A 25,181-nucleotide genomic window follows, 5' to 3' on the forward strand; every position below is an offset into this window, starting at 1 on the left:
CACGAATAACACTTGAGATTGAGCCTAACCATATCAGGATTTCGATCATGTGATCTAGGATCAACTTATGATATTGAATTGAATAGATATTTACGGTAAGTTTCAAAATCTAATTCAAAGTTCAATATCGGTCCATTCCAATGCATACTCCATGCATCCGATACTGGTAAACTTTGCCAATGTCCTGGAAAGGACATAACACTTTTCCAAGGTGTAAGAATACCTATCGCTGATTATACCATGTCAGTCTAAATCCAGTGTTCTGACAAATCAGGGAATCAACTTTTGAACATATAATTAAGATTATATTCCACTGTGCTGACAACACTATAATCTTTAACCAACACATATGTTCTGGACTTAAAAAGAATTCATACATTATATACATATAATCATGAAATAAATCATGTGAACCATGCAACATAAAATGTTATTTCTGATCTTTATTAATAAGTAAATCTGATTATATGAAATGAGTTTTATTTAGGGCATAAAACCCAACAGTTTAGTATTTACAGTAGTTGAAATTTTTGTCTGCTGTAATAATACTTTGGTAAAAGATAAAAGCAGTAGCGGAACCAGACGATGAAATAAGAAGGGGCCAAATAAAATATATTTTCACCTAATTCTTTTAATATGTAGTATTTTATAAATCAATATAAAAAGTTAATAAGCTTTATACAACGTATATAAATAATGAGAAATAATAAATGACACCTTATAGTGCCAAGTACGGTAAAAAGTGGCATATCGTTATGTGTAAAATAATATCAAGTCCTAAATATTTTAATTTAATAAATAATATAAAAAACCGCTAACTGTTTGTAAAGTGACATATTAATATGGTATTGGATAACATAAGAATACATATATAAAGACTCATATAAATATATATAAAACAATAACATAAGAATACATATATATAAAGACTCATATAAATATATATCAAATAAAAATACTCTTTAAAAATAAATTTTATTAATATTTTTTTTATCACTTTTTACCATAAAATAGATAACTAATTTATATAGGTTGTTGAGTTTGAGTTTCTTTTTCAATTTCAATTTCGCAATTTATTATTAGGCTTAATAATAAGAGAATTATCACATTTTTCTAATAAGTAAAATCTAATTATTCTAATTTAATTTATATATTATGTATATTTTTTTTTCTAAGAAGTTAGGGGGTCCATGGCCACTCTATAGACATATGTAGTTCTGCCACTGGATAAAAGGACGTAGCCTTTTTATTATCTTTCGTTTCGTTATAAGGATTTTTGTTATTCATTCTGTAATAATAATCCTTTGTCTCATCTTTTCATTATAAGTTGTTATTATTGTTGGGGAAATCAAGACTGATCGTAATCTAATCTCGCGGAGGTAATAATTCAAATAGAATTTCGAGTGATGTGATTACATAAAGAAAAAAAAAAGCCCCAAAGTGTTAAAAATTAAAAAACATGGCATTTTTAAAAATTAAATTTTATTTTAGCCCAAACATAAAATATTCAAACTCAGCCTAATAAAACCCAAACCCGAGCACGTCAAACCCGCCGTAATTTGAGCCTCGTAAACCGTAAGTAGATCTACTATTTAGTATTATACTATACATCACAAAACACATACTAAATAAACTTACATATTAAATTATTAAAAATAATCCAACAATAACATTATTCACTATAAATTATTAATTAATAATTGATTTGATTTACACTTTGACTACTAATATTACGTACTAAATTGAGTTTCATATAAATATATATACAATAAAATTGCTATGCAATACAAATACAAGAATATAAATATGCATTGTACGAGAATTTAATTATTTAAATGCCATGATGATTTGCCACACTAAAAGAATTTGGTGGAAATTGGTTAGAAATAATAAAAACATAAGAATAAAAGTATGTTTGGAATCTTTAAAAAAAAAAAAAGAAAAGTATGTTTGGAAGAAGGGAGACATGGGTGGATGGAGAGAGAAGGAAGGAGAGAGGTAGTGGGGGTGGAAAAATCTATTTGTTTAGCAAAGATGATGGTAGGAAGGAGAGAATAAGTGAAAGCATTGAAAATTCATTAAATGTAAAAATGTATTTGTTTTTATATATTTTAACGATTTTTTATAAAAACAACACGATAACAACAAAAAATTTATATAAAAGTAACATGAAAATAACATCAAAACAACAACAAAAAATAACATACAGATAATAAAAAATCAACATTAAATTAACATGAATACAACATAAAAAGACTTTATTTTCTATAAATAAAATCAAAAAATTCGTAAAAATATTAAAAATTCCGTGAAACCGTATTTTTGAATTTTTTTTTATTATTATTTTTGTGTATTTGTGATATTATCCCTTAAAAATTTATATAGGCCTACCATTTTGAATCCCTCCACAAATGGAAGGATTTTTACTCTCTATTCTAATTCATTTTAAAATTACATATGCACCATTATCAAAAAATGATTAAAAAAATATTTATATGGATAATAAAGTAATTTCATAAGTATATATTAATCTATCTCTCTACCTCACTACAACATATATGAGTATTTGAGTGAACAAGTTGCCCCTAAAACGATAGAAATTTGCCCCAAATCAGTATTAGAGTCAATAAAGTGTCCCATAAAAGCCAGCTCTTATAATTTGCGCTTAAAAGTTGTATTAAGGATGACAAAAATTCGCCTGGAAAATGTCGCCCCTAAAAAGATGTGTTAGAATTCAGTTTTTGACTTTTAAAGGTAACATAGTCGCCCCTAGAGGTTTGTAATTAAAAAAAATATACTTTTTTTTTTGCAATATTAAAAGTATTAATATTTAATTTATAAAAAATGATTATAATAATAAATAAAATAAATATTAATATAAAATATAAACTTTTTCATGTTAACAAAGTAACACAATAGCATAATAAAAGTAAATAGTTCTTACAAATATAATATTAGTTACTAAGACAAATTAAATTTTAGTTCTTGGTTCTATAACTGAGAAATAAAGTCATCTGATCTCTTGCTCTCATCGAACTCTGGAAGAAGTGGTGGCTGGCACTGTGATGTCTACGATGGCTGTAGTAGTTGTGATGTATACAATGGTTGTAACGGATGTGATGTCAGTGGCACCATCATCTATGGATATGAGAAGATTGGTTGAGCATGCTGTAATGACGAAAGTTGTTGTGATGATATCCAACCATATCAATCGAATCCGAAAAAGAAACTAAAAGAATGTTGCTAGAAAATTAATTAATTAATTAGTCTAAAGATTTATTATTTTAAAATTATAAAAATAATTATTTAATTAGTTAATTAATTTAATTATTAGAGATTGCTTTCATTTGAATATTAAATTATGTTATATATTCATTATAACATATCTATTCTATATAAAATGTGGCTATATAACAAAATTCTTGGTTTATGAGAATTTAGTGGGTGACTTTTTTTTAAAAAACCTAATTAATTTATTTATATTATTTTAAGCTATTCATTTAAATTATGGATTGAATTTTTCAAATTAGATAATTAACACTAATAAATAATATTAATAATAGCATATATTTGAAGAGGTCGCTGGTTAGGTCCGGTAACATCTACGACCTATTGGTACGATTGTTTTTATGTGGACGAATGAGAAACTCTACAGTCGCACCGTAAGTGAGGGTTCGGAAACCACCACAATGACCGTCGGAGCGGTGGGATCGGATGCCGGAGCGGTGAAGGAACAAGTCTTGGCCGCCATTGGAAGGGATTATGAAGCCGTAACCCTTCTGAGAATTGAACCATTTCACCGTTCCTAACAATCTTTCGTTGTTGTTCACATGCACGCACCACGAGCACCACTGTCAGCGACAGCCCCAGAGACTAAACCTCTTTCTTTCTATTTCTTTCTTGATCTCAATCTTTACCCTTTTATCTTGAGATCTCTTTATTCATCTTCATTCATTATCTCGACATTTGTCTCTTCACCCTATGTTTGTTCGTAGATCTCAATTCTTGAATCTATCTTTTGGCGGGTCGACATTGGTGGCTCGGCATGAGTTTTGAAATTTTGAATGTAAGGCAAAGTGGTGCAGAGTGATCGAACATAATCCTGGGGTTTCAGTTGTTGCTATTAAGAATGTGACTATCAATGATAATTTCTTTACCCTATGCAAATACTATTTTACTCAAATATCAAAGATTGAGTCTCCCCAATGATTAAATTACAAGATATGGGTATCAATATTCCAATCACTTCAATCAAAGCAACGATCACATGCTTTCAACGATAAATATTATTGATAAGTATCTTTTATTTTTTTTACTTTTTGTTTTATTATGTTGATTGATAAATATTATATTAATATATTAGAGTTGTGTTGAATTTTAATATTTCCATCTCATTTACTATCTTTTTGAACATTTATATGAACCAGTTGTTGTATATATTGGTTTTCTCATACTTTTTGATGTACATGGACTTTGAGTCAATTTTATAGAATATATTTGGATCCCTTAATCTTTCGATTTGGGCATTGTGGTGGTGTGTGGGTTTGGGATTAGCGGTGATGATTGAGTTTTTTTTTTTTTATTTTGGCATTGTGGTGGTGTGTTAGTTTCAGATCTGGTGTAGTTGGTGGTTTTGCGATGATGGCCGCGGTGGTCAACGGTGGTTGTGGAATTTATGGTGGTGTGGTGGTTGGGGTGTATCGTTGATTTTGATCTCTGTTGATTTGCAGCAGTTATTTTATTTTTAATTATTCTTTTATTTATTTTTTAAGAAAAATTTCCAGTTTTTGTTGCTTAATTTTTATAAATATTAATTATTATTTAATGTTATTTATTTTTGAGTAGTTATTTTATAATCTTATATCATATCATCACATTTTTTATATTTTGATAGAATAATGATATCATCTTTTTCTCATGTCATGCTAAAACTAATTATTTAAAAACTGTGTTTGAAAAATAAAATGATATAATATAAGAATTTATCATAATCAGTCGATTATTTTGTTCTTATATTTTTCTTTTTACTTTTTTTTTTTCTTTAGAACTTTGTAATTTATTTCTGGGCAATTTGGTTATAGATTTTAAAGCCATTGTGAAGGGTTAGGAGGTGTGGATCGGTTCTTAAATTTCTCTAAATATAACTTGTGTTTTCCCACTTGTGTCCAAATATACTGTCAATGTTTATTTGCACTGAAATTTCTCTGTATAATCTGAAATTTATCAACGTAATTCCTATTCCGTTTAGCTAATTATTTTGTTTCTATTTATTACCTATTTTGCCTTTTTAGATTGATTGTTTAGGAGAGTAAAATTTAAACTTTATGTGTCTTGGTTTTAGGATTTTTTTCCGTTGCACTTGGAATATAGATCAGAAGAATGATTAGTTGTTTTGGTTTTGTTTTTTGGGTTTTTATCTGATTTGGAGTTTTGAGCGATATGAATAAGAAGGATTCGTTCCACTTGTTTGCCATGGCCATTCGTATTCTGTGGTTGATTTGTTTTATAGTCCCATCACGCCCAATGAGTTCTTCCTCATTGGTGCCAGCAAAGGTGTGTTTGATTTATAATCTTAATGTTGTTTCGAATGAATTAGTTTATTAGAGTGAATAATTATTTGATGTATATGATGATATTGAATTGTTTAACCAAACTTTAAATTGTTTTACTTTATTAGTGCATTCCAATACAGTAGAGAAAATGTATAATGAATTAATTGTAGTAATGCTTATTGGTGTTTTAGTTAAGATTGAATTCATCTAATGAAAAATCTTTATGCGTGGTCGTGCAATTTAGACATTAACCATCCTTCTCCACTATTTTCACACGATTATTTTGAAATGGTCAGTTAGAATCTCACTCTCACTCTTAAGTAATTGATATACATAATAATTTCAAACAACAATTAATAATATTTTTTTCTTCAATTATTTAATGTATTATTTTTAGATAAAGTAAAAAATACCTAACATAAAACTAAGTATACGTACCTCGCACGTAGCTTTTTACTAGTAAAGATATATAAACATATAAAAACTAGAACAGTTTATGAGGAATTTTGAAATTCGATTATAAAATAAATAAACTTAAGAAAGAAATAAAATAAAGAAGAAGAGATCAAGATTTTTACGCGATTCGAGTGTTAATAAACTCTAATCCACAGATCAATATTATTGAAATAGAAAAACTTGAAAGTACCTATTACAAGTGCTTATGCCTTAGTTGAAGAACTTAAATTCTCTTTTCTTCACCCAAGAATTCAATTTTTTCACCCTTTGCATTGGGTTTAGTGGAAATGTTTGGTTGTGGCTTGCTTTTTGGAGTTTTCCACCTTCCTCGATCTTAATCAATGATTTGGTATTGGCCCTATTGGGTTCCATTCTGGGATTTCCAAACTTAGACACTCTATGAAGATTGCAATCAGAATAGGAACAATGTAGCTTTGTCCCCGAGGACATTGCACCCTCATGTTGTTTAATCTCCTATACGTGGTGGTTCCTCTTTAGTGGTGTTTATTGTCAAGTTCTTTTATTTTTGGTTGTTTGTGGCTTTCCCCTTTTATACAGGCCGTGCTTTTTTTTTTTTCTTCTATTATTATTATTTTGTTTGTAATAATGGTGATTATCACGCTATAATCTATCCTTTGTGGTGTTGATTTTGTGCCTTTCTTGTTGAGGTTTCACCTTGTGTCGGCGTAAGCTATCGTTGTATGATCTATCCTTGATTTTGTGCCTTCCTTGTTGAAGTTTCCAATTGTGTCAGCGTAGGTTGTCGTTGTATCGGAACTTTACTGCACGATAGAGTACCGTCGAAATACTACACCTAAAACCAACTACTGCTCGAAAATATAAATATGTAACATAATAGAATGTACATATCGTATAATTTTTCAGAGTGAAAAAGAGATATTTTTCTCCCATTGTTCAGTCGCATTATATAGGCAATGCGCTGAAAGTAGTAACAGGAAGAAAGACGTTACTGGAAGGGAACGTTGGAACATGGAATCGATACAAAAAATCAAAAAGCCTATGTTTACTGATTAATCAAACATAAAAAAAAATTGTTTTAATTAATTAAAGAATAATTTAATAAATAAATGGTAACACCACACCCCCCAACTCGAAACGGTCGGACGACGGCAGCACGAGCGTGTGGTGAAGGGAACGTTAGAACATGGGATCGATACAAAAACTTAAGAAGCCTCTATTTACTGATTAATCAAACTTAAAAAAATTGTTTTAATTAATTAAATAATAATTTAATAAATAAATGGTGACACCACACACGCCGGCTCGAGACGATCGGACGGCGGCAGTGCACGCATGTGGTGGTCCGATGTGTGAGTCCTCACCCATACACACAAAACTGGATACCCCTTGAGGCCCAAACCCATATCTCAAACTTGCACTAATTATACACTTCAAATGAAGTGTTTATCCCATATGGGACTCCTACTCCCACACTTCAATTTTGTAATATTTCACAAAGTTCCAACAATTATTATATTTATTTTGATGTTATTCTAATATAAATGTTAACTTTTGCCTCTAGGATGATCCATCGTGAAAGCTAACATTTCACAGTTCACTTTCTCCCCAAAAAAAATCACAACATAATTCAAATTAATTTTCTTAAATGAAACAAAAAAAAGATGTCAACAAGCAAAAACAGTAAATGAAAATGAAAATAATATTTGGTGTTATCTCAATTTTGTATATAATAAGTCTTTGTAGTCCTCCTTCCTAAGTACTTATGTTAAACAATCTTTCATATAAGAGCATGGATTGTATGTTTTCTTCTTCTACTTCTCTTTATGTTTACCTGAGAAATATGCTTAAGTTATGCTCCATCAAAACGCCACACTATCAGAACCCCAATAACATATTTACAACTAACAAGTAAAAAATTATTTTTATATAAACCATAATTATTCTTAGATGCATATATTCTCTTGAGAGTGGCTATAAACCTGCAACAACACGATAAAGAAGATGCATGAGTTAGCATGTAATCAAATTCTAAAAGTTTCAGAAGAAAACAATAACTAAAATAGTTTTTTGCTTTTGAAGAACACTAAAATTAGTTAGGGATGACTGAAAAAAATCAGCGAAGACAGGTCCTGCCCCTAATGGGAGAGACATCATGGCGGGGATGGGGAATCACCAAAAACCAAAACAGGAAGGAAAGATGATCGCTGCCCTAACTAGTTTTTTCTTGTGTAATTGCAGCTACGGAATTGAGATTTTCACTTTAAATAGAATCTCAAATATTTTTGTTAAAATATGTGTTTTTAGTGTAAAATTTGGTGTAATAGGTTGGACATGAAATAGTAAGTTGATGTGAAAGATAAACCAAAATGAAGTTAAAGTTGCTTCAAATTAGAGTAAAGTTAAGTCCAATCAAAAGTATTTTGAAGCCTTACTTGATCAAAGTCAGCAACTGCACCAAAAGAAAGTCTAAACTGAGGCTGAACTGGTTACGTAATCTGCTCTCCGCGAAAAGCCTTTTCTGCTCTGGTTTGAAGGTGATGATGCTGAAGCAGAATTATGCACCTCCTCCCTTTGTCGCTCTGATGTGTCATTTTGCGAAGCCAAGTACTCGAGAGCTACAACAATGTCACTAATGTGAGGACGATAAGTTGGCTGCTCTTGGAGACACATTGCTGTAATAGCAATTGCATGATGCAAACAACGAACACGGAATCGCCCTTGCAGCAATGGATCGACAAGTAGAGCAAACTTTGTCCGGTCTTTAAAAAAAGGGCGAGACTGTATTTTCCGCCATAAAAAAATAAAATAAACAATAAATTAGTACTGGAATCTAAAGTATCTACTGAGAAAAATGATGATTACTGACTCGAAGAGAATAGTTAACCAACCCAAGAAACAAGGTTTTGTTCTCCATGTCTCTTTGTGATGTCTATCGCCTTTCGTCCAGTAATGAGCTCCAACAAGACTACACCAAAGCTATAAATATCAGATTTCAGAGTCAATTTGCCGCTCATGGCATACTCTGGTGCACAGTATCCATAAGTGCCCATCACTCTGGTGGAAACATGAGTATTGTCACCAACAGGGCCGAGTTTGGCAAGACCAAAGTCAGAGAGCTTTGGGTTAAAGTCATTGTCTAGCAAGATATTTGCTGATTTCAAGTCACGATAGATAACCGGTGGGTTCGCTTTGCAATGGAGATATTCAATACCACGTGCTGCACCAACAGCAATTTTAATTCGAGTTTCCCAACTCAGTGGCTTCTTTTCAGCGTCGAGATCTGACCAAGTAAAAAAAGTTAAATAAAGCTTTCACAGAAAAGAGCTAACCTACCATTACAGTAACTTCATAAACAATGTCACCTATCATTCTACTCTTAACAAAAAATTCGGGTCAATGCCGAAATGGGGAAGAAAAATAAAAAGACGGGCGGCGTGTCTGACCCTTAACACATGCAGAATAATTGAAACAAACCAATACATCCCACGTCATCTAAGTTATTATGACTGAATATGTTACTACCTCCTCAGGTAAGCATACAGAAAACCAGGGAATTATGCGCCTTGGAAAACAGAACGATGCAAGCAAAATAAATTCAAACTTGTTTGATATAACATGTGAGTACCTTTACTCCGCCCAAAGAAAACCATTAAGATCTTAAAACTCATGCAAATCTTCCCTCAATGTGATTAGTTTACACCAGCTTACTTTTCAAAGAAATTTACCATACATGAAGTTGGTGAAAAGTTGGTGAGATTTACCAAAAAGATGGTCTTCCAAACTACCCATCGGCATGTACTCGTACACCAATAGCCTTTGATCTCCATCAGTGCAGTAGCCAATTAAGGTAACGAGATTAGAATGGTGTAGCAGGCTTAACATTAGAACCTCAACAATAAATTCCTGAAACCCCTGGAGGCCGTCATGATTAAGTTGCTTAATGGCAACGACCTGCTTATCATAAAACATAAATAAATAAATAATAAGACATCGCACATATTGGAATTCAACTTATAGAATTGTCTAATATTATCATGTAATTAGAGAGGATATTAAAAATAATATTTGATAATCCAAAAATGGATAACTTAGTTCAATTGAAAAACATGGATCATGTTAAACTATCAAATCCCTTATGTATATCGATGGTAAGGAAAAACAAAATAATTATAACTTTTATATAAAATTTATCTTCTCATAATTTCTTGGTCGCAAATGATCAACACATCTATGCTTTCATGCTTTTTATGTTATATTTCTGATCAAATCATATTCACTTCCCAAATTTTATTTACCAAATGACAATAATGGATTGAGTTATTTTTATTGACACAACCCTTTTTTGGAATAGTAAACATTAGAAAATCTTATTAGTACATACACACGCGCACACAGTTTAGTTAATATAAATTATAATCACACTTCACAAACTACAATGTACTTTACTGAAGAGAATCGAATCTTTAAAAATTACTCTTATCTACACTACAGAAACCAAAGATTAAATAAAAGATAGAAACAATCCAATTACAAATGTTGGGAAAACCCCAGTTATTATTCCTATATATACATATACCTGGTTTGTTTCCAATCGGCCTTTGAAAACTCTACCAAATCCTCCTTCACCGATCAAATTCACCTCTCTAAAATTCCTAGTGGCCGCAGCAAGTTCCTTGAACGTGAAGCTACGCGCCGCACATTTATTCGGGCTACCGGTATCCTTTCGACCTGCAAACAAAATCAATCCATAATTTTATTTTTTCAATTTTCAAAATTTTGTAAGATTATGCTTAAAAATTGTACCGAAATCAACAGAATTTGATTTTCTTCTTCCACTAATTGAAACTCATCGCATCATTTAAACACAGAAAGCAGCTACATTCAGCAAATTATACTATAAAATATCCAAAAGGGTGAGAGATTTGAAAATTAAAAAAGAACAAACCTGAAGATCGAGTAAAATTATCAATCTCAACCCTGCTAGAATCGTTTCGGTGGCGAGTAAAGCAAGAAAAGCAACTCATTTTCCAAAATTCATAGAGAAATGAACCCTAAATCTCCAATTCCATTGAAATAGAAGAAGCCAAAAGCCCTACCCAACCCCAAACCAAACCACTTCGCAGTCTCAAAAACTCTCACTTCCGAAGACCAAAACCAAAAAAAAAAATTAACATAAATAACGCGTACAGTTATTACGCTATATTTAGAAAGAAAAAGAAAAATTGCAATTTTGAGAGAAACTGATTCAACGCCATAGTTAGCGGTGAAATGGTATTATAGCTAAGCTACCTGGTTTTTATTTTTATTTCTTTTTCTTTTAATAAAAGAAAATAAATTGAGTACTTTATAATAAATACAAAATAAATAAATGAGGGCTACTTAGCATTTCTTTAACTTTAACATGTACCATTCAAAAAATTTGGAAATTGTTAAATTTAATAATTTTATTTAATTTTAGTAAAAAAAATTTAAAATGAATAAAAAATTAAAATTTAAGAAGTATGATTTGACCGGCATCAAAATCTAAAGAGTATGATTTAGTACACGAACAATTATCAAATTAGTAAAATTAAATAAAATTAGACAAAAATTCTTAAATCTAACAATCTTATGATTTGATATATGTTAAAATTTAAAATGCAAAAATGTTAATTAGCTATAAATAAATTAGTATCTAGCACCTTACTAGTTGTCGTATCTTTATTGATATAATTAAATATCAAATATCGCAAACTAATTAGCAGACGTCACGTATAAAAATTGTTGGACAATACTAGTGTTTAATAAGAATGCTCGAGTTTTTATTATGTGAGTATACACACTCGTTCTCTCTCTAAAGGGTTCGTTTGGAAGTAACTGTGTAATTACTAAGGTGGTAATTACACAATGTAGTAATTACACTATATTTTAAAATGCAATGTATGTTTGGATATGAGGTGGTAATTAGTATTACATATGAATTCCTAATATCTTGTTTGGCAAAATAGTTAGTAATTACATGAGAAAATAATATTTTTTAGTAGCTAATGTTTAATATGGAAAGTTTTTAGTAATTATACAGTATAATTACATTCAATTCTCATGGGGCTGGAGAGTGTAATTAGAACCCTCAATTACTTCCAATTACACAGTGTAATTACATGGTCAGACAAACATGCCAAATTATGTAATTATGTTCAATTACACACAAATCCAATTACACTGTGGCTTTCCAAAAGTCCAAAAGTGTTTTATCTTTTCTCCTATTATTATTATTATTGTTGTTATTATTATTATCTGCATTTAAATGCTCCGGTGGGAAGTTGGTGAGCTAAATTACGATAATACCCTCGGTAGGGAGTTAGTTTTACGGTGATCTGACACTGATTCGAATCAGTTTCATGCTTTTTTGGCTTTCGATCCACACACATTGGATTCGGAATGTACACGTCAGCAAATGAGATCAGACTACTAACTACTTTTTTCTTTCTTTTTTTATTTTATGAAAAAACTTAGCAGATATTATATTATGCAATTGAACAAATTAGGGAGCTGATTTTCATTAACTAACATCATTATTTGCCGAATAAGAAATTAATTAATGCCAATAATTAGTTCAAATACGGATTGTGATTAGAGATGTGAGTGTTTTGTAAAAAATATAGGTGTTGTTTGGTAACACTTTTGTTTTTTAATTTTTTAATCACAAAATGAAAGTAAAATTTTTGTTTTTAAAAAATTTATTTTTGAAAAACAAAATGCGTTTTGTAACAACTTTTATTTTTCAATTTTAAAAACAGAAAATAAAAGTGTGTTCTGTAAAATTCATTTTTATTTTTATTTTTTGATTTTATTTAAGTCGGGTTTAGGTCCGGGGTCGGATTCGGGTTCAGATCAGAAGCCGGGTTCAGTGCCAGGGTCGCGGGAAGGAGATTTGGTCCGGGTCTGGTCGTAATCTAAAAGATTGATTACGAAAAAAACTGTTTAAAAAAATATTGAAAGTGATTTTTTTTTTTGTTTTTAAAATTTTGATTTCTAATTATAAAATTAAAAAGTAAAAACAGTTTTATAGAACATGTTTTTGAAAAATATTTTCACTTTTCCACTTTTAAAAACAGAAAATTGATTAAAAAAGTGTTACCAAGCGCCACCATAGCTTTTATTAAGTTTCTTATTAATTAAATAATCTTGTACGATTGCAGAAATGACCTTAAATTAAATTATACGATGCGATTATTATGTCGTAAAAATGATCATAGGTTTACACAATCGCATAAAGTAAATTAAATTAAGTTATTTTGTAAATTTTAGCATTTTATAATGCTAGTTTGCAAATTTTACACTACAAAAAATTGCTATTTTTAATAACAACATGTTAGTCACAACATAATTTTTTTTTGACTAAATATGATTTTTAGTCACAACAAAATGTTACTTGTGATTAAAACATAGTATTTAGTTACAAGTTGTCACTAATTTAGTTTCAGTCACAACAAGTATTGTGACTAAAAATACATTTAGTCATAATAAATTGTAATTTTTGTGACTAATACTTTTAGCCACGGACTTTTTATTCACAACATAAGAATAATAATTTATAATTAGTTATAATTTTTTTCACTTTTAGTCACAAGTTTTGTTGTGACTAAAAGTAAGATTTTTTGTAGTGCCACTTCAAAGTCACGTGACTTTTACAGTTTAAGGTCTCATCTTCAGGGGCGGACCCACGTACAGGCGAGGTGGGGCAGTCGTCCACCCTGAAAAAAAAAATCGGAAAAAAAATATATATTTAATTAGTTACAACATATATTTATAAATAAAAGTGATATTTATAAACATAAAATAAGCTTTGGTATAATGGTAAAGTCAAAACGGAAGGCACAATTAGTTGAGTCTAGCATTCCTGTGCAATTCCATTCCTTTAATTCAATATGCTCTTCCCGCTTAGGTTAAATAATGTAATTAAATAATGAATCTCATATGATTTATTATTTTAATATAATAACTTTTATATGCTACTTCTTGATGGTACTAGACAACATTAGTCTCTAATAGTTTAACTTCACATTAATTTTAAAGTTTTGATTAAAGAAATAATTGTGATTTTTTTATATTTAAGTGATGTAATTTGAACACACCTCTCCTTAACTATATTGTTTTTTTTGTTAAGGAAAAAGTATTTATTATAAAATTATTATGAATAAATAAAAAAGATAAAAAGAGAAAGAGAAAGTGAAATGAGAATTTGTCAATACTTTAGTTCAATAGTAATCTATTATTTATAGAAATATGCGAGTTATAGATTAAGAAACTAATGAGTGAAATAGTAATTACAATTAATGGTAATTAATTGTTATTCAAGTTTTCGGAAGAGGGACACGTGGCATTCCCAATTCAAAAATCAATCAATTAAGGCCTAGTTAGAAGGCCTACCAAGAGGACAAGCCTAACATGTACAGAGGGATGGATCTAAGCTCATCGAAGGCCCAAGATATACACCTCCAAGAATGGTTCTTTCTGGATACGAAAGGGCCACTCGCTCTCATGAGAAGAAGTAATTGAAACCCTATAAATAAGCATTTGGGACGCATCCAGAGGGGGCACTCCAAGAGGTGCCTCGAAGGCATGGTACAGGATGATGTGGCAGCCCTCTGACACTAGATCCCATAGAATCAAGGCATCGTCCCTTGTGTCAAGCGATATTTTTTATTTTAGTCACACATCGCTAAATATGCAAACATTTATTATTTTATAGTCAAACATCACTAATCATCGCTAAACTTCATGCTTAACCTCAAATTTGGTTTATTATTGTAAATATATTGCTAAATACTGCATATTATTGCAAAAAACTGGGAAACCACGAAAAAAAAAAGGAAAAAATTCAAAATTTAATTTTTGGAAAAAAAAAATAAAAAAGCAATAAAACACAAACACAAATGTGTAGATTTGTTAAAAACATACATAAGAGCATTCTTTTGGGTTGAACTGAGAACTCTGTTGGTCTAGTTAAGTTGAGAACTTCGATAATTAGTTGACTTGAGTGTGTGTGGGTGTGACTTTCTAGAGAGAGAGAGAGGAAAACATTAAGATGAGTTTGGTTTTATTATTTGAGGAAAATAATTGGAACTAAATAAACACACTAGGATATTTTCTTTGATGTTTTGTATGGTGGTATACTTAGGGACCATTCTTCACATTTAAGCATGGGAAGCCAAATTTCCCTAATCAAATCACAATTATATTTTCTCATTATTTAAGACTTATTTCAATCAATCTCATGTCTATACAAATTTTGTACAATAATTATTATGTATACAAATATACATATATGTAAATTTTTCATTAGAAATTCATATTATTGTACAAATATTTATTTGCACACCCTACAGGTCTTACTTCACTTTTTATGTGAGTAAACTTGTCTGGACAACGTCATATTATTTTGGCCAAAAACAAAATATACGTCGATAATTCTCGATAAATTTAATAATATGATCCTTTCTTTCTCATATTAGTCTATCACATATATAAATATTTAACATTTATTGTTGATAATAATTTCAATATATGATAATTTTTTTCCATATTGACGTAACTTATAGAGGTCTCTTAAATTACATATTTTTCAAACATGTATATCATTTATAGGTACTGTTGTTGGTTTTTTAGGGTTCATATCAGAGTCGCAGGGAAAGTGTGAACGGATTCGGGTTTTTAAAAAAATATTTTTTTGAATCCGATATGAACATTAAATCTCGGATCTCAACACAATATCGCATAAACTAAATTTAACTAGTTCAATTAGGAAATTACCTCTTATTTCCTATTAGGATTTCCTTAAATCTTTTCGTGTAATATTTCGTTCATCCAATCTAGTAATGGACTTGAAGAAGAATCACACCATGTCTTATAAACCATCATCAATACTCATGATAAGAGAAGGCTTATTGATTTAATAGGATGAATAAATTTTCTGATCACAAAATGTGTTCTCAACTCATAAGACACTGTGATGAAGATTGAGAAAACACCAATTCTCCTTGTAGAGAGAGAGGCGTGAGAGAGAGAGATAGATAGATAGATAGATAGATAGATAGATAGATAAAGAGAGAGAGAAAGAGTGTGTATGTGTGTCGTGAGAGAGATATTGAATTTCAATTTCAATTTTGTTATATTTCTGAGTTACAATGTGTACTATTTTCTTTATATCACTATATATGTATGTATTGTTTTAAAATTATAAATATCATATATACTATAATATTTAAAACCCTTTTTAATCTCATAAAATAAAAAGATAGTATTATTGTCACGACCTGAGCCCTAGGTCGTGGCAGATATGTAATATCCATAACTTGGGTAGTCAAAGGTCACCCTTTGACCCTTGTAAAAAGATAAAACTTATAAATGGTCCTTTAATTTATATCACAAAATACTAACTTAAAAATAATGGATTAACTACTATATTAATAAAAAAATATTAGTAACAAAATCAAGATCACTCATCAATATAAAAGAAAAATAATATCCCCACATTTATGTAATCACCAAATAGATAGATTGAATAAGTCAATAAAATACCAAAATAATAGCTAGCATCCATCATTCCTCATTTCTAACTAGTACATAGCTAATTTAAGTCATGCAGACCATCCATTTTAGCTTAATTACAAAATCAGTTTCATTAAAAGATTTAAGAGTAGAATAAGACTAAACTAATAACGACTTCATTTCCCAACGGTACCATATTCCTCATCCACTAGCATCAAACTGAGTTCCTGGAATGGGAGAAAATAGGGGGGGTGAGCTTATAAATCCTAGTAGGAAAACAACTAATATCAAAGGACCATTGGTTTAATAAAATTCCTGCATGGTTAGCTTTGTAAAAATAAAATATCTCATCACCAGTATCAAAATGTATAAACAAAGTAGAGAGACCACAAATAATCACAAATCAAACGTCAAATGCATATCACACCGTCCACTAGACCCCTAGCTCTCAATACCAATCATAGAAAACGACATTCAAAACCGGGTAGTCGCATCTGATATCCACCATAATACCGGGGCTCAGATTTAATTCACTCCCTGTACAGATTCTAGGTCTTTCACCTACAGGTGAGTGCACACCTAATATACCTATGATGACACAGAGACTAGGTCGTGAAATAACAATATGCACCGAACATGATCAACATTGCTCTCATCAGTATAACCAAAGCAGACAATAATAAGCATAACAAAGAACATATTTATTTTTATTTTCTAGAAAATTCGGCAGCATAACAGTTGTATTTTGAATAAATCCAAAAATCATAACCTGAATAAATATTTGCACACAAAAATATATTTGGCACTCAGTGTCCCAGAACAGTCCAAAAAAATATGCAGATTAAGTTTTCAATTTTTCAAACAATTTGTAAATCATAAAAATTGGAATATGTCCAATGTTATACAACACATATAAAAATCCAGTCCAATAATCAAGTTGAGTCCCTACCTCTCCCGAGTCGTTAAACTTTTTCCAAAAGACGATCTTAAGCTCTTAAGTCCCGAGCTCCAATTGTTTAGTCCACTCTTACATATTACTCTCACTTATACCACCAAATGGTTAAATAATTATCATTATCGCATTCTACATTCAAAACCGAGTCCAACGACATACAATATGACTATATTTAAAATTTAGGGTTCCGAAGCTTCACCTAAACAGTGCACATTAACAATCGGTGGCAGTAAAAATTGGTGTACTGGAACGTCACCAAAAATAGGAGTAGTGTACATCAAAACGACCACCTCGACGAGTTGATCAAACCCATGCCAATTGTTTGTCAAAACGGTACACAACGTCGCCGAAAAGGGCGGAGCTATAAAAATGTCACCGGAAAAAGTAGTGAACCGAGAAAAATAGTTTAGTGTAGGTTGTTCTCCTCGACGAGCTGAGTTTAGTGGTGAAGACGTCTCGTCAAACGGACACCGAAGGTGACCGAAAAATCCGTTCAAAGTTTGAATCACCAACCTTTGACTTGCGATCCCAAGCTAACGGCGGCGAAAGGAGCGGCGCCGCTTGGGGGGTGAGGTCGCCGGCATTAGGAGGTTCGAGTGGTCCGGCGCGTGGGGCTGGTCGGTGGCCGGAGGTAGGTCGTCGGAGTGTGGTGGTTATGGTAGTTTGTGGGTTTTCTTTCTTGTATTTTGAAGAGAGAGAAAAAGAGAGATAGGTAAAGAGAGAGGGGGACTAAGGGGATACTGCTTTATTGCATATATTAATTTTTTTTTACATACATATTATATTATATTTATTTATTTATTATATATATACTCGATTTAACTGAGTCAAACCAAGTCTTCACAATTATACTTTAATTTAAAATTTTAAATTCAAATTCAAAATAAATATCATATAACTGAATAATAGAATTTAGTCATACCTTTTGTAATATTTCAAAAATTTAATTATGAATAATTAGGATTTATTATATATTATGAGTTAATTAGGTATTAATGAGTAGGTTTATGATACTACTAATCTAATTTAGTATAAATTAAAAATTTTACTATAAGTGGATAAGTGTAATTTATTAATTACAGAGATTTATTTAGAATATGTAAATATAGTGTAAGTTACTTGTGAATAAAAATATTTTTAATTTTGACGACCTTCAAGGCCAAAAATGTCACAATAGTTTTAGTCAGTAATATTAATGGGATTATTGAGATAAATTGATTTTAGAAATGAAAGTACAACTTGTTGATTTTAATGATCGAGATTACCAAGTTGATTGCCTTTAGGTTGATTGATTTCAACATATGAATTTTAGACTTGAATTGAGAATAAAGAAGTAAAACACATAAAGATTTACAAGCTTCATCTGCACTGAGAACACATCTCAGCCAACTAGTGCTTGGGTTCCCCGAACCAGGGTAATCTCATCTACTAATTCTCAAGAGTTTCGTATTACAATTTCCAATTTTCTCTAAAGGAATCTAATACAAACTTTACAGCAATTAGTAATGAATTACCAATAACAATCAAGAATCATGATTGCTAGTGCACAATCCCTTGTGGAGCAACTGAGTTCTTCTTCGACATTTATTCAACCTGACATCCCTTCAGATCTGATGACGAAGTTGACACTGAACTCCCTTCAGTTAGAACTCAGCAACTTCAGGCTCTGATCTTTCCGCCATTGATGACCATCTTCAAGCTACACAATTAGACCTGTAAATACAACAACAAGAATAGCAAGATACGACTCTAACTCCCACGATCAAAACTGATTTAACAAACTATTACGATTTAATGGATAAACTGTTTACAGAATGAAACCGACTATTTATATCCAACAAAACAGTCCACCTGGCACTAACTAACACCTAATGATAACAGACTTAACAGTTAGCAAGTGCAGATATAACAGACTGAAACACCAGACATGACTAGACAATGTACTCAAATAATCTGTCACAAAATAACGACACTTACACGAAATATCAGGGTATTTTAGGGTACTCAAAATTGACCAAATATCTTAGGATTATTGAAAATAGTAAAATAATTATTATTAATAAAATTTTTATTTATAATATTAATATTATTATTAATATATATAATATTATTTTTTATTATTATTATATATAAATATAAATGATAAGTTTTTCACTTATCAATTAAGCTTATATATTATGTTTTTAAAACATAAACACAAGAAACAAAATCCTCTCTTTCGGTGTGACAAAATCCTCCTCCCCCTTAGTTTATTTTTTAAAATTTTCAACCCAACACCTAATAATTTTCAAGCTCTGGTAGTAGCGGGACAGTAAATCATTGAAAAGTGAAAGCTTAAGGTAAAAATTAGTTTCATTTTAAGTTGAAAACGATTGATTTTATATAAATACAGTATCAAAGTCAATATTACATGTTCTATTATTATATAAATTATATATAATGATATAACATGGGAAATTATTTTATAAATTAACTGTATCAATATGATGAAAATTATTAATTTATGCTAAACTTATTTTATAAATATGTAATATGTAAATTTTTACTCAGATTAACCGGTACATTTGAGAATTTGAAATCGTGGTAAGTATAATGATATACATATATACTTGTTTAGCGTATATATTTTTATGATTGCTGATTAGATAACATATCAGTAAAAATAATATTGGTATACATAGAATTACACTAAATATCGACAAATGTATAAGATTTACCACTAAAATATTACTTTATATTTTTGTAAATATTTTAAAAGCTAACAACATCATCAAATTTATAAACTTATAAATATAGTTAAGATGTGTTTATCTCAACATTTGACTATTATTTATTACATGGTTCACATGTTTATTTTATGATTAATTATTTAATATATAAATTTTGTTAAATTTTGAACATATAGATATTCACAATTATAGTATTGTTACAACAGTGAAAAATAACTGCGGTTATATGCTTCAAACTATTTGAGTCTCATGATTCATCAATGTATTGGATTTACACTAATATGATAATTAATGATAAGATTTACTTATATTTGGCTAAGTGAAACTAAACAAGAATCAGATGTATAAGTTTACATCGGACTGGATCGATATTGATAGTGGAAAAAATATCATAAACTTATCGTTATATCTTTTCTAATTCAATATCACTTAGTTGATCATAGATCATCAATTGATCTCAATCCTAAGATGATTAAGCTTTAAGCTAATTGTATTATTAGAGTTATTTGATTTGTTCGTTACCAGCTTATCCGTCACACTAGCTCATACTTACATATTGGGAACTCAGTAGTTCAATTGAGTGGGAGTGTTAACCATACATATGGACATTTATAACTCCTATGATTATTTAGAAGTGAAACGATAGTTTCATTTAAGTTTGGCTAAACGAGATTACATGGTGGAGTACTCATTCAGTAATTATATTAGTTTACTGAAATATCATTTACAAGTTGCTAAGTGTTTAAAGGATAAAATATATTGAAAGGTAAAATGATAATTTTGTCCCCAATTGATGTAGACCATCTATAGAAGATTGTTGCCCCTGGTTTTGCCCAAAATACGTGGACCAACTACACAAGGACACGTGGACACGAAGATCTTAACATTCAAATTAATGGCTAAGTCTTTGTAAAGAAAGGCGTTATCCGGGATCTGCCTCCCGGAGAAGGCATACGAAGTCCTCTATGCTCCCGGAGGCCTAAGTGGTATCAACGCATCTCCGGGAGATGTCAGGCTTCCTCTGAGCAGTCATCTCGCATTTAATGCCGCATGGGAGGAAGCGTGTTGGAACTGCCACACGCAATAAAGTCTGACGACACAACCCCCGATCTGCCTTATTTAAGGTGTGTATCGGACCCTGAAGCTAGGCAAATTATGCTAGAGGTCCATGAAGGGTTCTGTGGAGATCATACAGGAGGACCGAGTCTCTCAAAGAAAATATTGAGACAAGGATACTTCTGGCCAACAATGAAAAAAGATTGCATAGACTACGTCCAAAAGTGTGATTCGTGCCAAAGGTTCGCGAACATACCGAGAGCTCCTCCCAATGAGATTACCCTGATGACTAGCCCCGGCCCTTCGCGGTCTAGGGGATATATCTTATTGGGTCCCTGCCAATAGGAAAGGGAGGAGTAAAGAATGCAATAGTAGCAGTAGACTACTTCACCAAATGGACGGAGGCTGAGCCCATGAACACTATAACTGCTAAAAAAGCACTAGACTTTGTTATTAAAAACATAGTGTGTCGATATGGGTTGCCTCACAAAATAGTCTCTGACAATGGAAAGCAATTTGATTGCGAAGAGTTCACTGACTTCTGCAACCAACACGGAGTCGTAAAAAGCTTCTCCGCGGTGGCAAGGCCGCAAACAAACGGACAAGCAGAAGCAGTCAACAAAATTCTAAAGGTCACCCTAAAGAAAAAGCTGCTGGCCTGCAAAAACAATTGGCCCGAAGAGTTGCCAAGAGTGTTATGGGCCTACCAGACCACCCCCAGAACCACGACCGGCCACTCGCCTTTCTCAATGGCGTACGGTTGTGAAGCGATGGTCCCGGTAGAAACGTTATTCCCGTCCCACAGGAGAACGACTTACGATCCGGCTACAAACCAAGCTTTATTACAAGAAGCGCTGGATCAAGTTGAAGAACTCCGGGACGAGTCACAAATACGAATGGCAGCTTATCAAAAGAAGGTGACCAAATATTTTAACTTCAAAGTTAAAAACAGAAAATTCACTATTGGGGATATGGTCTTAAGAAGAGTCTTCCCAGCCACCCAAAAACCCGGAGTGGGGGTACTTGGGCCAAACTGGGAAGGGCCATATGAAATCGAGGACGAAATCGGTTCAGAAACTTATAAGCTAAAAAGGATGGATGGAACCATTGTGCCAAGGGCCTGGAACGCCGATCACCTCCGAAAATATTACCAATAGTCCAAATGTGTAACTTAGGCTTCGTTTAAAGAGTTTGTACCGTCTAAGTGTATGCAACCTCTGTATTTTAAATAAAACTGAGTGCCTTAAAAACTAAGTTTTCATGCCACTCAGGGGGGTACTAAGGCATACCACATGGACAGACGAAAAACAGGCCAAAAGTAAAAAATCCTGACCCAAAGGGCAGGTCCAAAAAAAAAGTGCATCAAAAAAGAGCATACATATAAAAATCCTGGCCCTAAGGGCAGGTCAAAAAATATATATATATACAAAGGGCCTGAGGACAGGCCTTAATCATTGTTTCCCCTTAGAAAATAAAACAGCTATTAAATAAAGATTGTCTTAAGTAAAAGCAAAATAGCTGTAAATAAACAAAAAAGATAAGAAAAATCTTGGTTGAAGTGGGTTGGATTTGGAATGGCCTAGTCAATGCGAGGAGGAAGGCAAGGACCGATGCGCGCCTCAAGCATGGCGTCCTTCTTCTTCTTCTCCTAGAATTTGGCAGTCATCTCCACAGGTTTTGGGTAGAAGTCAAGCTTGATACTCTGGCCATTTGTCGACCAGGCCATGTAGACGCCGTCATCGAAACGCTTGATGCAACGGCTGAAGGAGATAGGAGAGAGGAGCTCATCTTTCTTAGCCTTCTTCAAGGCTTGATCTTTAAAGTCCTTGAGCTCCTTCAGCTCCACGACCAAGTTAGCCCTGGACTCCAAGTCCGCCTGGTGCAATTCCTCTAAGGACCTCACCTTGGCGGCCATCTCGTCTAAGGCCTCCTTGGCCTCCCGAAGCTCACGTTTGGCCTTGGCAGTAGCCTCGCCCTCGGCCCTCAACGCTTCCTGGTGCTTCGCCTCCAGCCTATCCCTCCGAAGAACCTCCTCTCGAATCATCGCTTCCGCCTGGGCTTCCCTTTGCTTAGCCTCTTCTTCGAACTTGGCCTTAGCAAGAGCCTCCTGCTGCGCAGCCTCCTCCTGGAACGCCCGCCTTTCAGCAGAAAAGTCCTGCAGGACCTTCACGACCTCGTCTATGCCCCCAAATTCGGACAAGACGAAGCCATGATTAATTACGGAGGGATCCTAACCCACTCCGTGAGAAGCTCCGGGTGTTCCACAGCAAGGAACCCGGAGGAGTAGAAGAAGCGGTGACGGTACTCCTTGACGTGTTTTTGCTGGTTGAAGAGGACCGGGCCCTCATTCAAAGGGTGGGCCCGGAAGCCGTAAAAGCCGTCCTTAAGTTTGTCCCCCTTCTTGGGGACAGAAACGAGTTCATAAAAATACAATATCTCTGCCGGACTGGGAGAGCCCCAGCCCCGGGTAGAGTAAAAAATAAATAAGCCTGAAAGCAGGCGGTAAGCTTGTGGAATAAGTTGGTATGGCGCAAGGCCGACAAATACAAGGAAATTAATGAAATAATCCTGAAGGGGAAGCATAGCCCCGGTCATCAAATGCGTCTGGCTCCAAGCTCCGAAGCCTTCGTAATTGTGATAGGGCGTCTCCACGTCACGGGGCGGCCGGTGGTACGTCCCGGAAGTAGCAGGCTTGATGCCGGCCAACACCACAATGTGCTCCAGCTGATGAGGGCAAGTTAAGGTAGAGTGAAGCTCGACCGCTTCCCACCCCGTGGCACGAGGCTTATACCCCTCCTGGGCGACGGGACCCATCATCACCTCTTCCAGGGTGGCCAGGCGCTTTCCTCCCTTCTTGGAAGATTTGGAATCGGATGCAGACATTTTGGTTCTGAAAAAGATTTAAAATTCCAGCAGTCAGGCCCCATACCAAACCCTAAGTCAAAAAGGGAATGGGGGTCCCCTAACCGCTGGAAAGAGGCCCCCTCCGGACGGTTGTCAACAAGAAAGCCTTAGAAGGTTTTCCTAAACAAAAGTCGGGTGCAAGAATCTTACAGATAATGACATTACACATGAGCAAAGAAAAGAAAAAGAAAGGGTAAAAATCGAGAAGGACAAAGTCTTCTCTGTACCCTTGAAGGTCATCACGTAAAGAACAGATGGGCCTTTGGAAAAATATAATGTGCAAAATAAGAGTGATTCAAACACAAGAAAAGAGAAATCTTAACGTATTGTACAGAAACTCAAGGCGAAAAATTCCCAGAAACTTCGAACATTAAACCCAGAAAAAGCAGATGAACAGTAAAGCATGCAATGAACACAAACGATAAAGTAAGGGATGCGAAAAACTTACATAAAGTGTTAGAACTGGGAGTTGTTGTTGATCGACGGTGAAGTGTTGACTGACAATAACGAAAGAAGGTTAGTAAGAAACCTATGGTGTTTAAAGGTAATCTGGTTTGAGGGTTTTCTTTCTCTCTGAAAAATTCGAAGAAATTTGGTAAAAGGCTAAAAGTAACCAAAATGAAGGAAGAATGGTGGCTTTTATAGGAAAAAGTGCATGTGGAACAGGCACAATCACCTACCTATCGTACGGTTGGGAAGGCACGCGATTAGAATTCCCAAGATCCAACGGCCAGATTGGTTTGTCATCAAGGCGGTGGAAACGCTTGATTGTCCGTCTGACACCCATTAATGCGCCGTCTCAATTAATGGACGTGAAACGAATCGACGCCTGCAAAAAGTGAATTGATGCAGTAATGGCGATCATTAATTACACCTTCACGCGCCCGAGGCACGTGCCAGGAAACCGAGGAGCCAACCGGAGGCATCTGGACAAGCCTTGTTCATTTTTCAATTAAACAAGGCTTGGGGGGTAAATGTTACCCCTGGTTTTGCCCAAAATACGTGGACCAACCA

General features: G+C 33.0%; 1 protein-coding gene across 1 annotated transcript; it reads right to left on the reverse strand.

The window, feature by feature from the left end:
• Positions 1-7,675: 7,675 nt before the first annotated feature.
• Positions 7,676-11,347, reverse strand: LOC115713762 (probable serine/threonine-protein kinase PBL21). Its single transcript, XM_030642245.2, has 6 exons — positions 10,936-11,347; positions 10,567-10,718; positions 9,752-9,941; positions 8,879-9,270; positions 8,423-8,768; positions 7,676-7,969 (listed from the first exon to the last, which is right to left on the reverse strand). The coding sequence occupies exons 1-5, from the start codon at positions 11,012-11,014 to the stop codon at positions 8,457-8,459; spliced, it is 1,125 nt and encodes a 374-aa protein (XP_030498105.1). The 5' UTR covers positions 11,015-11,347; the 3' UTR covers positions 7,676-7,969; positions 8,423-8,456.
• Between the last annotated feature and the right edge of the window lie 13,834 nt (positions 11,348-25,181).

The sequence above is a fragment of the Cannabis sativa genome, chromosome X, assembly GCF_029168945.1.
Source record: "Cannabis sativa cultivar Pink pepper isolate KNU-18-1 chromosome X, ASM2916894v1, whole genome shotgun sequence".
Lineage (NCBI taxonomy): Eukaryota > Viridiplantae > Streptophyta > Magnoliopsida > Rosales > Cannabaceae > Cannabis > Cannabis sativa.

Coding starts and splice junctions, on each gene's coding strand:
- LOC115713762 (XM_030642245.2), bottom strand. CDS start 11,014: ATGAGTTGCTTTTCTTGCTTTACTCGCCACCGAAACGATTCTAGCAGG. Junction 9,942..10,566: donor GCCGATTGGAAACAAACCAG/GTATATGTATAT, acceptor TATGATAAGCAG/GTCGTTGCCATTAAGCAACT. Junction 8,769..8,878: donor AACAAAACCTTGTTTCTTGG/GTTGGTTAACTA, acceptor CGGAAAATACAG/TCTCGCCCTTTTTTTAAAGA.